At 41.9% G+C, this 14,002-nt stretch overlaps 1 protein-coding gene across 4 annotated transcripts in view; it reads right to left on the reverse strand.

The window, feature by feature from the left end:
* ZNF827 (zinc finger protein 827) overlaps positions 1–14,002 on the reverse strand; it is an 883,430-nt gene that overhangs the window by 462,638 nt on the left and 406,790 nt on the right. For all 4 annotated transcript variants that reach the window (XM_069631232.1, XM_069631231.1, XM_069631233.1 and 1 more), the window contains exon 4: positions 10,280–10,763. In XM_069631232.1, coding sequence (XP_069487333.1) covers positions 10,280–10,763 — 484 coding nt within the window. The remainder of the gene's footprint in view (positions 1–10,279; positions 10,764–14,002) is intronic.

A 14,002-nucleotide genomic window follows, 5' to 3' on the forward strand; every position in this document is an offset into this window, starting at 1 on the left:
AAACCTCCAGCAGTGGCATGAATGAAATATCCAACGGCTCTAAGAAAAATGCTCTTATTTACATCAACAAGACTTATTTCCTAAATGCACCATTGATCAAGAGCAGGAAGTTACCTTTGCTGGAGCACTATGAATACCAGAGGAAATTATAGGGGAATTCCAAACAAAGTAAGAGTTACCCAGGCTCAATAGGATTACATCAATATCTAGATTGGTCTCCCTTCTGTTGCCACAAGGTCTTACTCATCAGGTCACACTTTAATTGTAACCCCATTAATTTGGTTATCAACCGATGGAAGATAAATGATGCTAAAGATAGTTTCTGTCGTTTTTGTACTTTAGAGATTAAGACAACTATGGGCCTGATTCACAGACGCGTTTTATAATGGCGCAATTTCAACTTGTTCAGCCTGTGGTATAGGGATATTACAGCAACAAACATTTATTCCCCATTTCAAGAGAGTTCATTTTTAGGCAGTGCCAACCAGTGTTTATTTATTATAGGCCAGGTTATTTATTTATTTATTTATTACATTTGTTACACGCCCAAACCCTGGGGTATCACGGCGTGGTTACAGACAGCTTACGCATTAATAGTCAGGTACTTACAAGTAAATAGACAGTAATGCAAGGAATTACAGTGAAATTTACAAACATGGGATAAATCAGTGCGAGCATCATAATTATTTACATGTTCTGGAACTGAGCAATTACTAAAATTGGTTAAATAACAAGGTTTTTAGCAATTTTCTGAAGACGTGGAAGGATTCCTCTTTTTTGATGTTGAGAGGGAGGGCGTTCCAATGTTTGGGGGCCAAGAATTGGAAGCTGCTACCCCCAGCTCTGGTATTTCTGTAACAGGGGATTGCCAAGAGCAAATTATCGTTGGATCTCAGTGATCTGATGGATTCTTTTTTACTTATGACGTTGTTCAAGTAGATGGGTGCTTTATTGGAAAGGCATTTGTAGGTGATGCATAATGTCTTAAAGATAATTCTGGCTTTGATGGGCAGCCAGTGGGAATCCCTCCTAATCTTAGAGATATGATCAGATGTTTTTATACCTAATGCAGCCCATAATGCTTTATTTTGCATTAGTTGTAGTTTATTGAGGTTGGTGTTGGAAGTCCCTAGTAATAACGCATTACAATAATCTAACTTTGATAAGATCAAAGCCCTGGCCAAAGTGATGCAGTTGGTGGGTGTAAGAAATTGGTGGCTTAAGGCAATTAATTTCGAAGTATACGAAGTGGATGAAGAGAGTGTGCTTATGTGTTTAGCCATTGTGAGGTTGGCGTCTAGGTAAACTCCTAAGGTTTTTACTTGCATAAGTACTGGAATCAACGTGCCATCAATGTTGAAAGAAGAGGAGTCCGGAATGGAGGGCACCTATTTTAGTTTGGGATCCCACAATGAGAATCTCTGTCTTCTCATTGTTAAGGCGAAGGCTATTCAAAGCCATCCAGTTTTGGATAATGGCATACATTTTGTTGATGGTCAATGTGTCCTGGATATAGTTCCCTGAAATAGCTATGAGGATCTGAGTGTCATCTGGGATATTGGTGTAGATGACACCCATATAGTCTAATGCTGAGAAGAGAAGCTTTGTGTAAGCATCATAGAGGGTTGGTGAGAGACACAATCCTTGGGTTACCCCAATGGGGACTGGGATGGTATCAGCAGCTTCTTTCTCTATGGATACTCTAGACGTACGTTCGGCTAGGAAGGATTTCACCCACATGGTGGCATCTTTAGAGAAGTTGAAATCATTAGCTAGTGCAGTGCACAGTTTGACGTGATCCACAAGATCGAATGCTGCGGACAAGTCTAACAACAGTAGTATGCAGAGTTTTCCTGAGTCCCTAATGGTATCCATCTGGATTTTCAAGTCAAGGAGTGCCGTTTCCGTGCTCTGGTTGGGCCTAAAACCAGATTGGCTAGTACCAAGGAGCTGATTTTGTTCCAGGTGGGCTTGTACTTGTGTATAGGCTATTTTGTCTATGATTTTGAGCAAGAACGGGACCGTGGTTTTTGGTCAGTAATTCGTGGGCACAGTTGGGTCCAAGGTTGTTTTTTTTAGAACAGTGGTGACCCAAGCTTTTTTGATGCTGGCCAGGACCATGTTGGTTGAAGGAGGCATTAACAAAATTGGTTATAATAGGGGTGAGGGTGCACATGATTTAACTACTTGCGCTGGGACATTATCCCCTTTACAATTGGAGGCTTTTAGCTTGGCGAGTGTCAAGCACTAGTTCTTGAGTGACTGTGGTGAAATGGAATAGTAGGTTAATATTTTCATTAGGTTTTGTGGGGGAGTTGTTATTGGAGACATTTTTATATGTCTATTTGTCTTTTAGTAATTATTTTGTTTTGTAGTACGGCAATCTTAGAGGCTATAGCATCTTGAATGGTGGTGCACCATTCTTTGCTGGAGTTAGCAGAGGCTGTGACTGGGGTGGGGATTTCCAATTCTCTAAGGATAGAGAAGAGTTCTTTAAGTCTGACGACCCGTTACTAATGCGAGTGTTGTAGGCATTAGCTATGTGGGTGATAATTGCTACTTTGTATGTTTTGTGTGCAAACTTAAAAGCGTTGGCAGAATCAGTAGTGGGATGTTTTTTATAGGCGTGTTCAAGGGAACGTTTAGTTCTCCTTAGCGATACTAACTCTTTGTTGAACCATAAGCAGGTTCTTTTGTCAGCGCGTCGCACTTTAGTTGTTAATGGTGCTACAGCATTGATGGTGGGGGTGAGGCATTTGTGGTAGGAGTCTGCAAGGATGCATGGGTTGCCACTGGTGACCGAGTTAGTTTCTAACGCTTTGCTAAGGATAGGGGCAAAGTTCTCTGCTGTGAGCTTACACGTGTTTCTGGCTTCATAGGTGTCCATTACATTGGTTTTAGGAGGGCAAGATTCATTACACATAAGGGTGAACTTTATGCTATGATGGTCCATCAAGTCAAGGGGTGAGATTGATTCAATTACTAATATGGTGTTAAGTAAGAGAATCCAATCTAATATTTATCCCTTAATATGGGTAGGGGCATTCACCAATTGAGTTCCCAAAGTCACTTTGGCATTGCTTCATTTTATCAGTGTGACATTAGGAATAAGGAGGGACCTCCTTAATTATCATTTTTGCATGGCAATTCTGGATTAATTAGGTGGAGAACATGAAACAATGTTCAATTATAGGAGTGTTAGATTTATTTGGTGTAGACTGAGTGGCACTTTATGAATTAGGCACATAAGGATATTTTATACTTCATATCTTGTGCTTTCATGATGTTCATGATGTGGTAAATGTGCTGTGTATCAATGTATCTAAGCACTAAATGTGCAATGAAATGCTTAATTGGTAGGTCTTACATTTTTGCAACTCTTTTAATCTTATGTTTATAATGAACCTCCATGGGATATTCCCATCCTAACATTTGGTTATCTCTATTGATTGACAGCCCTAGGAAGCAAGATGTACATTTTGTCTTAAGTTTACCAGTGCTGTAGGTTTTGTCACTCTTTTAACTTGTTTCTATCTAGCGTGCATGTTTATTGTTCATATCATTGTTGTATATTCGCTTCATAGATACAAATATCCAAAATACGCCTTAGGGACAGAATGAGGGAAGGAAAATGAGTAGAAGATCTGTAAGAAGTAGCACCGTCAAGGCCAAGTCATGATCTTTACACCCATTATCTCACTCTGAATATACAGTAAGAATAATAATGCTGTGACATAAATCAATAGAGTAAATACCTAAGGTTCCGACATCTACGTTTGCACACAGGTTTCAAATATGTCATTGTACAGGCAGCCCGAAATGCTGTCCAAAGAAATCAAAGACAATGCCTCATTACAGCTTTGCCGGTGCAGTATTAACGTGCCGGTAATTTCGTTTACTGGGATGCTACCGCACCGACAAAGCACAAGTTTGCTGGTGGGGTGGCAGAATGACCCCAGGAATTAAGAGCTGAAGGTAATTCTGCCACCCCACCAGAAAAATAGCTGGTATTACCGGCATCGGTCTTACCAGGGCAGTAATACAAACACATTTCCCCATGGAATACTATGGGACTCCAAGGAATGGGGGTTTACTGCCCTTACCGGCACTTGTAATCTGGGGTAATTCTGCCAGACCAAGTGCCGCTAACAGTGTTTCAGGTTGACGGTATTTTAGCGGTAATACTGCCAGGATACCAGCAACCTCGCAATAAGGCCCAATGTCTATGTATAATGTAAACATTGTTTTAACTTATTTAATTATTGAATTATTTAACTTTTTTATTCTACAGGTTGTTTAACTCAGAAACACTTACGAAAAAGAAAGTAAATGAGACAATCCTGGTTCAACTACCACCGATTAGCAGGAAGGGTAGTGAACAGCCGACTTGTGGTTGATTGGAAATATGTGGTACAGAAACCCGCAACAGGACACATTTCTACAGGCCATGTAGTGAAGGGGCTACCTGCATGTGGCTATGCTTTATAAGGAGTAAAGCAATCTCTATTAAACTAAAAAAGGATAATGCAAGTGACCTCATAGTTCCATTACATTATAAGGGAGCACAACCTATTTGGTCACGGAAATCATTGGTGACTTGCGATATCCTTATTGCGTACGATGGGGGTACTTTATCTTATATAAAAACCCATAGATAATATTTATGATCATATACATATTTATGGAACAGTGACCACAGCACCAGCGATATAGTTAAGTTTATCAAGTCAGCCAGCCACTCCTTGCAGGTCCCTACACGCATGCGTAGCATTTCGAATTTACAATTAGTTTGGAACAAAGAGATTACCATCTGTTCTCCCTCTTTGCCGGTCAATTTCATTATAAAGCAACCGTTTTTCAGTGATTTGCAGACGGCGTTGAAGGCTCAGGCTAAGTTGTGCTGCTTCTTCACTTTTCAAATACATGCAGCTCTGGATATCCTTAAACTGCATGGGGCGCCCTCCAGGTTATGTTTTAGTCCTGAATTGTCTGGCGTGACTGGCCACATTACACTGCATAGGTTGTTGCAGCAGCTAGGTTTTCATCAGAATGGTAACACCCACCTCCTGAGGAAGACGTTCAGTTAACCACCACTACACGTCGAAACCGGTCGAGAGATACATTCTACAGGGATATGATCTTTGCATCTGTTCTTCCTATCCACCCTGACAATAGATTGTTTGTGAATTATTTCTATTGTTTGTAAACATCGCAATAATGTGTGTCATTATGGGGACTAGTTATAAATTCCTCTTCCCCATTGGTTCTTATCGTGTTTTTTGTGTCCTTTAGTATTTTGGATGTATGCCACGGTATTATGAGTTGTGTGTGTATGAATGCACCATGTATGTTGAGTATGAGTGATGAAGTTTTAGCCGATTTTCGGCATATTGTTGCTGCTGTTTTGCTATGTTAAAATGATCAGTGTATAATACATTTTTTTAATTTATTCACTAGTTTTCAATTTTTGTATCACTTTAAATAAATTTTGATACATTTTTTCTAACCATACTTTGCTCTGGACATATCTTTTCTGTTTTTTGATGTTATTATAATACTCTGGTCCAGAGGCTAGAGTTACCCTGCTCTTTTCAGTGTTTGCGTTGTATCAAACTTTCTAAACCTGTAGGTACTGCACTGTTTGTGTGACTTGTCTTGCTGGATCTACAGGTAAAAAACCACAAGGATAAATACACAGATATTGAAATAGAAAACAATTGAGCATAAATGGAATAGGGCTTGCACAATGCATGGATGTCGTTTACTCCATCTCAATTCATAAAGAAAGTCTGAAAGGGCAACATTTTCTTTTGGTTCCAGTAGGGGAGAATTTCTTTCATTTGCTGGAAAAGAAAGTTGTTTGTGTGAATGTGATTTTGGATTCATGTGGTAAACTGGGGCACCACTTTACATAGCACACTGAAGGTGGGATGCATTCTGACTTGTGCATGTTACACATGCATACTAAAGTGCTTTTCATGACCAAGAGGTTACATACAGCGTTTGGCATGGGGAATAATGTGCACAATGGGGATACAAGACAAAAGTAAGTGGGCCAACACAAGGAATAGGTGTGGAGGCACAAAGACCGTTCAAGTGAGCATTGCATACAAACTGGAGGTTGTGAGGGTTTGCGGGTTTGCGGTAAGCGTCTCCCTCAAGGCACGAATTGTATTCAAGCATGGAGGGGAAAATAATGTCAGTCCATAATGGTGGAGGGTGTGTGATTGAATTGTAACTGACCGGAGATCAGAAATACCCAGGAAAAAAGAGGACCTTGCGGGAGGTGACAGTCGAGTTGGGAGGCCAGTGAGAAGGTCGTTCCTGTCATTAATGTGTGACAAGAGTAGGGTCACAAAGCATAACGTGAAGGTTGCTCAGGATGGCGAGGAGAATATGACCCACTAGTGAAGAGTCACCAGATACCTCTAGGTTTTTTATTTTATGCTACCTATAATCAAGGGTCTGGATGTGTTTGGAAACCAAGGGAATTGGCAGCTATGAAGATGGTGAGAGAAAAGCTGTTGGAATTCATTTCTGAAAGCCACTTTTCTATTTGGGGTTGTGATTGGTTTTCATTGACCAGGATGAATTTAGTCTTAGTTAAATTCAATTTAAGGTACACTTTGAAAATCTAGATCAGGCAAACATTGGGGTTTCAAAAGGATGCAATGTCAGACATCCAATGATTTACTACCTCTAAAAGATATATCTACTGAGGATCACAAAATATATATACACACGTAGCTTATCTGTAGAAATACACAAACCTGATTCATACATGGTAGCTATGGCAACCTAACTCAAATAAATTATAATGTTTTTAGAAATAATATTAGTTGAAAAGTAGTCTTTACTTCCTTTAAATGCATCTGTGGGGTGGCCTCAATTGTAGTGTTGTGTCTTGATCTAGAGGTCACATTTCCAGATTGAAAAGTACAAACCACGTTATCCACATATGTGCCATTGTTACGAATTGACTTCTGCCCTGCAGCAGTACAAGGATGAGTAGAGGCTAAAACACCCGCCCAGCCCTCACACTTCTACAAACCAAGAGCCGATGCAATTATTAAGGTAAAACAGGCACAGTCAAGAGAAATACCTCTCTTGCCTTCTGCAGTAGCGTGGGCCGAGGACAGGCTATACTCTTACGAGGGGTGTGAATGTGGTTCAGTAGCAACCCAAACAGTGAGTATTACTGTCCAAATTAAAGGAATTTCCAATCAAAGTTCTATACAAATATATGCTTTAATTAGACACATCAAGTAAAATATTAACTAGAAAAAAACTACAAAAACCCAGCCTTGTAGATGAAACACAGAAGATAATCAGAATAGATGCAGCACTCTGGGTGAAACCAACATTAAAAAACTTAGCGCTAGCTATGACTCCTTCGATATTGACAACAATCTCATCAAGGTAATGCCTGCCGTGAAAACCTTAGGATTCTACCTTGACTCCTCTCTTACCTTTAAGAAACAAGTTAACTCTCTCGCATCCACAAGAGCCTACACTTGTAAGCTCATCTGAGCCTGCAGACCATTCCTCTCTGCCGCTAGCTGCATTACCCTGGCTAATGATCTCATAATGTCCAGACAAGATTATTGTAATGCCCTGTATTCAGGTGCCAGCAAATATGGCACAGATAAAATTCAAAGACTGCAAAACAATGCTTTAAGAGCAGCTTTGAATATGCCCAACAGAGAGCACATTTCTAAGTTTAGACGAGAAGTCCACTGGCTAAAAAATTACGACATAATCCTCCTTAAAACAGTCTCACTCACATCCAAATGCCTGAACAACCTAGCACCCCATACCTTGCTGAATGAATAGAATTGCCACCCGCCCGATGAGATCTGCTAATGCCTACACATTAGAGACTCCCAGATTTAAACAAACAGCAGCTGGTGGAACTAGTTTCCCAGTTAAAGCAGCACAATCATGGAACACACTCCCATTAGATCTCAGAATGGAACAACCCTACCCTAAATTCATACGTAATGCACTCAAATGGCTACGATCAAATGACTCTTAACCCCATGTTCAGTCTGTTCCTAGCTCTACCAAGCTCATTGTTTCTGCCAATGATGGTACCTACTACCTGCAATATGTACTACATACTATGTGAGTGTGTGCCTCCACCTCCTTACTGTAACCAGAGGTGCCAGTATCCATATATTCCTTGTATGTATGTGTTCATATCTAACATGCTCTGTAACTAAGCTTTAAGTTATCTTGTCCTGTTGCGCCCAGCTACCCATGGGTTTGGCGCGCATTACTAAATAAACAAACAAACAAAGGGGAAAAGGCATTCAAAAGACCACAATGTTCAAAAGGGTATTTCTTCAAGTAGCAATAAGGGATAAAAATGACCTAAATCACTAAAGGGTGCCTACTAACCAAATACACAGGGTTAGCCCTGACAAACAGTTTGTTCACACAAAGGTGGACTAACACATTGTTGCAACAGTGTCTTGCAACGTGTTTCACACTCATCAAGATGTAGAAGAGGAGGTGACCTTGAGATACATGGATAGCGTGATTGTCTAACCAAAACTGCCCATTATAATACTAATACTAGGTTTCGCTGATGTGCTGCTTATCTAATTGTGGACAGAATTAGAAAGGAAAGGGGATGGTAAATTACTTCCTAAACTTTTCAAGGAACACTCTTATCAATTGTCTTAACATCTTCTTCTCATCATGAAATCTCTATCATTCATACTTAAAAAATGAGAGCGAGGGCAATTGTGACATCGTTCAGTTGTCTATTTGTGGTATAGGGCAATTCTAATAACCTATAGACTATGTGAACATCTCCCTTTAACCTCTAAAAAGACTTAAAGCATTGGGTGTTTGCTATAACACTCATGTTGCATATTTGTGAAGACCAAAAAGCATCTGCTCTCTTGTATAGACCCCTGTAACTAAAATAGGGCTGCATAAAGAACAGAGCAAAACTGTATATTTAAACACACCCTTAGTGCTTTGCTGCAGAGGAAGTGGAGGGGACAGGAGAGGGAATGAGAGCAGATCGAATCAAGATGGCAGCATCTTCCAAAGACTATACAGACCCCTCTCTGGCTATCCTTTCTCCATCCCCTTCCTTGCTCAATAGGATCAAAGGGCCTTTAGAAATGTAGGTCGCTAGTGCGAGGCCTGACTCTCTGTGAATGGGTGTGCCTCTTGGTTTCTGTTCCCAGACCAGTTCCCTGTGGAGTGGGTGTCCTGGGGGAAACTGTGTTACCTGCTCTTTACAAAGGAACAAAGAGAAGCAATCCCCCAAGACTAGTCCTGTCAGTGGACAGGGGTGGGTCTTGTCTGGGAGATTACACATAACCCTTTCACAGCTGAACTGGGCAGAGGGCTGACACTGTACGAAATCAATTTAATGTGGTTGGGATACCTCTGAAAGATGCTGGCCAGCATACCCTAACTCAGTTTTATGTGCCACCAGGACAACATCTTCAGGTGTGTAGTTTTTGGAACAGGGGTGCATGTTTGAAATGAAGCCCCTGCACTGCAGAGACTTGGGTGTCACTACAGCTGTCAAGAGGGCACCTGTGCTCTCTGAACCTGGTCTGTGCCACTGGTAGAGCAAGCACTGAGAATCAGGACACTGATTCAGCAGGGCACAAGTATACACTATGCGTATGGCATGAAGCTTAGGAAAGAGGGATCTGATTAGCAGATTTCCCTATCAGAGATGGAATCACTTGCATCACTTTATTATTTAATACAAATCTAAAAAAAGCCAGTGCTTTCACACCCTTGCCAGATGGCAATTCATCAAAGCCATCAGAAAGTATTTGTTGATGAAAAGGGTAGGGAATACTACAAAGAAGAAACTTGCAACAGAAATCCCTGAGATATGTGAAGTAACTGAATCAAAGAAGGCACTGATGGGAAAGCATGGCTAACTCTTGCGGCCATGCAGTGCTCCAGTCTCAGGTGGAAACAGACCGACCGGAGGAGCTCGGCAGATCTCCTCTATTGCCAAATTCCATATTTATGAAAGACAAATACCATCTGAGGAAAAACTGCACCAGACACTGATACAGCTGAACAGTGTAGAACTGTGCCAACAGAGTGCAATATGTTCTGGTTGTCGAAAAACAGAAAAGAGACTGAACAGATTGCTTGAGTGTAGGGGCTATATCTGAGAGTGTGGTACCATGACCAGCACCATCATCTGGCCAGAGAGCAGGATTTAAGAATACAGGACTAGCCGCAATGCAAATGGCAGGAGCAATAAACATGAAAATAAAATGCTCAGTACCTGAGAGTTTCATCAGAAAATCAGAGGCCATCTTGACGGAGATGTCTTGAGAAAAGAGTGAGGATGTGTTGGCAACATAGTCCAATGTGTCCTTCAAATGTATGCTCTTATTCTTGCTGTTCAGTCTTTCCATACCACTCATAGTGAAGGGCAAAATTGGGGAACAGGTCTCGTCTTTGGGCTCCTCTTTGATATTCATTGGGGGCACAGCAGCATTACCGTGACCAGCCAGCTGAGTAAGTAATGCGCTGTGGACTGCTGATGCAGACCCTGGTGATTCTGAGCCTCTCTCCTGAGGTCCCACTGAGTCGTTCATCGGTGATCCTGTGATGTCTGTTTCCGTCATCTCTTCCTTTACCTTGGCTTCGGTCTTCAAAAAGTGCTGATGGCAACGCATGTGGAGTTTCAGGCTGAAATGGCGGGAGGAGGTGAAAGGGCAGAGCTGGCACTGGAAGGTCTCTCCCCGGTCCTGGTGCTGGTGAACCTGGAGAGGAGATAACAATGGAAAATTCTGGAATGGATGAGTAAACTCGTGTGCCACAAGATTTATATATACTGTATTGCATCTTCGTTAACAAGGGGCATTGAGCTTGATCTGCTCCGATTATGGCACTTAAGACCATTCATGACAAGTTTCCTTGGTGCATAACTTGGAAAAATCCTAAAGGCTTTTTGTTAGATTGGCAAAGTTTCGTCAAATTTAAAATGTACAAGACAACATTTTCTGTAATTGGACGCATAAAGCAGCTGTGAGCTTATCAGCACCTCCCGGCTTACATTAGAATACAATTAGAAATTGCCCAGATTGTCTAAATATTGGGCCATAAGTGATAAGTACTTTTTCTATAAATGGGTAACATAAAGTGAATCACAATCCGGCTCTAAATTCTATCACTACTACACCAATTCCACCTAAAGACACGGTTGAACACTCATTGCCTCTGCCATTTTCCACACCCTAAACTGCACCATTCCATCTTATTTAGCTGTAAGAATAGTATTTTAAAGCAATACATTTAAAGCCCTTGTAAATCACTCTAAAACAGTCACACTTCATGCCCTTCTGATGGTTGCAACACTACCTGAACATTTCAGCGGGCCGCTGTTAGACCCCGGGTACACCTGGAACAACCATAGACATTTAGGGATAGAGATGCCTCCTTTGGCACTATATTGTGCAAATATGTCTGTTAATGCCCGTGCAGCGAAAGTTACAAGCCTGAGCGAAGCAAAGGCTTTAATGTAGCCATGGGGCCATTACCCGAACGGTATTGCCACGCTCTGAGGGTTCTATTGCTATTAGTAACCCGGCACGTTGTGTCAGGGTACTAATAGTATTTTTACTCGAGTGGAGAAACAAGGTGCAAACCGTTTCTCAACTGGAGCAACAACAAAAAAGCAAGAAAATGGGTGCCATGGATCAGGGAGAAGGGACTACACGTAGTTAGTCCCTTCCGCCTTTCCATGGTGGCCAGACAAAGCAAGGGAAGGTAATCAAAGGAGGTGGCGCTCCGAACCATAGCAAGTAAGCCTTTACAATCTGATTGTCCCTCGCCAGGTACTAATATATTTTAGTGAGTAGATGAGTAAGCAAAGGTGATTTATTTAATTGGATTTTTCCTTGACTTTACTAATATGCTGAGAAAGTACGACCCTCTGTGTGTGTAACCACTGTACTGTTTTTGGAGTGTGCACACAGTAGGACTAAGTGGTCAGCAGATATAGTGGAAGGTTGGTCCACAAAGTGTTTTTGCTCTGAAGTGGATCATACCCAAGTCGCAGACACTGTACTGTCATCTTCTTATTTATTTATTTGAATTCATAAAGCGCACAAACGGCCCATGGGCATTGAGGCGCTGTTAAAGTATATTCACTTAAATACAGCTTAAAGACAGATACTTGAGAACAAGTTTGCAGTACAATGTTGTAGCAGTGTTCCATGGTTACAGGGGAACATCAGTTAGTTACATTCAGGTATAGTCTAGTTGAATAACTTGGTTTTTAGTGCCTTTCTGAATGCTGTGAAAGAGTTTTCCTTTCTTAGGCTGAGTGGGCGGGCGTTCCAAGCTTTGGGGACTAGCACTTCAAAGCTGGTACCGCCGGCTTTGGCCCTATTGAATGCTGGGACTGAGAGTAGGTGGGAGTATTGGACTCATTTTGGTCGGAGGGCAGGCACATGATGTATGCGTTCATCTAGGTATGAGAGGGCAGACTGGGAAAGGCATCTATGTGTGATAGTGAGGGCCTTGAACATTATGCGCTCTTTAATCGGGAGCCAGTGAGCATCTTTTCTGGCCTGTGAGATGTGCTCTCTCCTAGGGATACTTAGAGCTGTTCCGAGAGCATTGTTTTGCGTGGTTTGCAATTTGTTGATGTTATTAGTAGTTGTGCCTAGGAGTAGGATGTTACAGTAATCTAACTTTGCGCCAATGGCTGCTCCCGCAATGTTGAGGCAGTTTTTTGGCGACAGGTGCTGTTTCACTGCGTTGATGATTTTTGTTGTGAGGGCAGCAGATGATGAAATGGCGCTGACTTGTCTTTCCATTAAGAGTGTGGAATCCAGGCATACACCCAAGGTTTTTACTGCAGCAGATACTGTAATAACAGTGTTCTCAATGCTGAAAGAGCTGTATTTGTTGTTTAATTGTTTCAGGGATTCTTTAGGGCCTACAAGAAGAATTTCAGTTTTTTCCCAGTTTAGACATAGGCCATTAGCTGCCATCCAGGCCTGAATGCGAGCATATGTCTGTTGGAGGGTGTTGAGGTCTTGCTCATAGTCACCTGAAAGCGGGAGAAGAATTTGTGTGTCGTCAATATAGTTGGTAAAAGCTATGACAAACTCTTCTAGGTCGCTGAACAGGGGTAGAGTGAAGAGAATATATAGAGTGGGGGATGTGCATGATTCTTGTAGGACCCCACACCCAATGGAGGATAGAATGGCTGATGCCTGATCCGAAAAGACCTGCATGGCTCGGCCCTCCAAGAGGGAAGTAATCCAGGTGGTTGCTTCCTGGGAAAAATGTGTAGTATCCAAGAGGTGTTTGCACAGGATCTTGTGGTCCACCAGATCAGAGGCGGCCGAGAGGTCAAGGAGTAGGAGGAGTGAGGCCTTTGTCCATTGATTCAAGTAGCTGGTTTCTAGATCCAGCAAGGCTGACTCTGTGCCATGACAAGGATGGAAACCAGATTGTCTTTTTCCAAGGATGTCGTGTGCTTCCAGGTAAGTCTGGATCTGCAGATACGCCGCCTTGTCCAGAATTTTCAGCAGAAACAGAACAGTGGTGATTGGGCTGTAGTTATTGGGAGAGTCAGGGTCAAGGGTAGGTTTCTTCAGCAGCAGCCGAACTCAGGCTTTCTTAAGGGAGGGTGGGACAGTGCTGGAGGCGAAGGAGGCATTAATAAAGGTGGTAATAAATGGGGCCAGAGCTACTGAACAGTCTTTAACTAGACTAACTGGGCAGATGTCACCTTTGCAGAGTGATGGTTTAATATGCTTCATGATAAGCAGGACTTCAGGTATTGTTACTTCCCTAAATGTGAAGGGTTTAGGTGTGTTTGTGTCATATGGGCCACTAGAGGCTGGCTTAGTGGCAGCAGGCTTTGATTTAGGCGCTGCGGCTTTAGGCAGGTTGTCGAATTGTGATTTGATTTTTTTCTGGAGCGTTTTAATTTTGTCTAACATGGTATGTTGAATGCTATTGCACCATGTTTCATTTTTCTCTG

Source organism: Ambystoma mexicanum, chromosome 6q (assembly GCF_040938575.1).
Source record: "Ambystoma mexicanum isolate Mex_15411 chromosome 6q, UKY_AmexF1_1, whole genome shotgun sequence".
Taxonomy (NCBI): Eukaryota; Metazoa; Chordata; class Amphibia; order Caudata; family Ambystomatidae; genus Ambystoma; species Ambystoma mexicanum.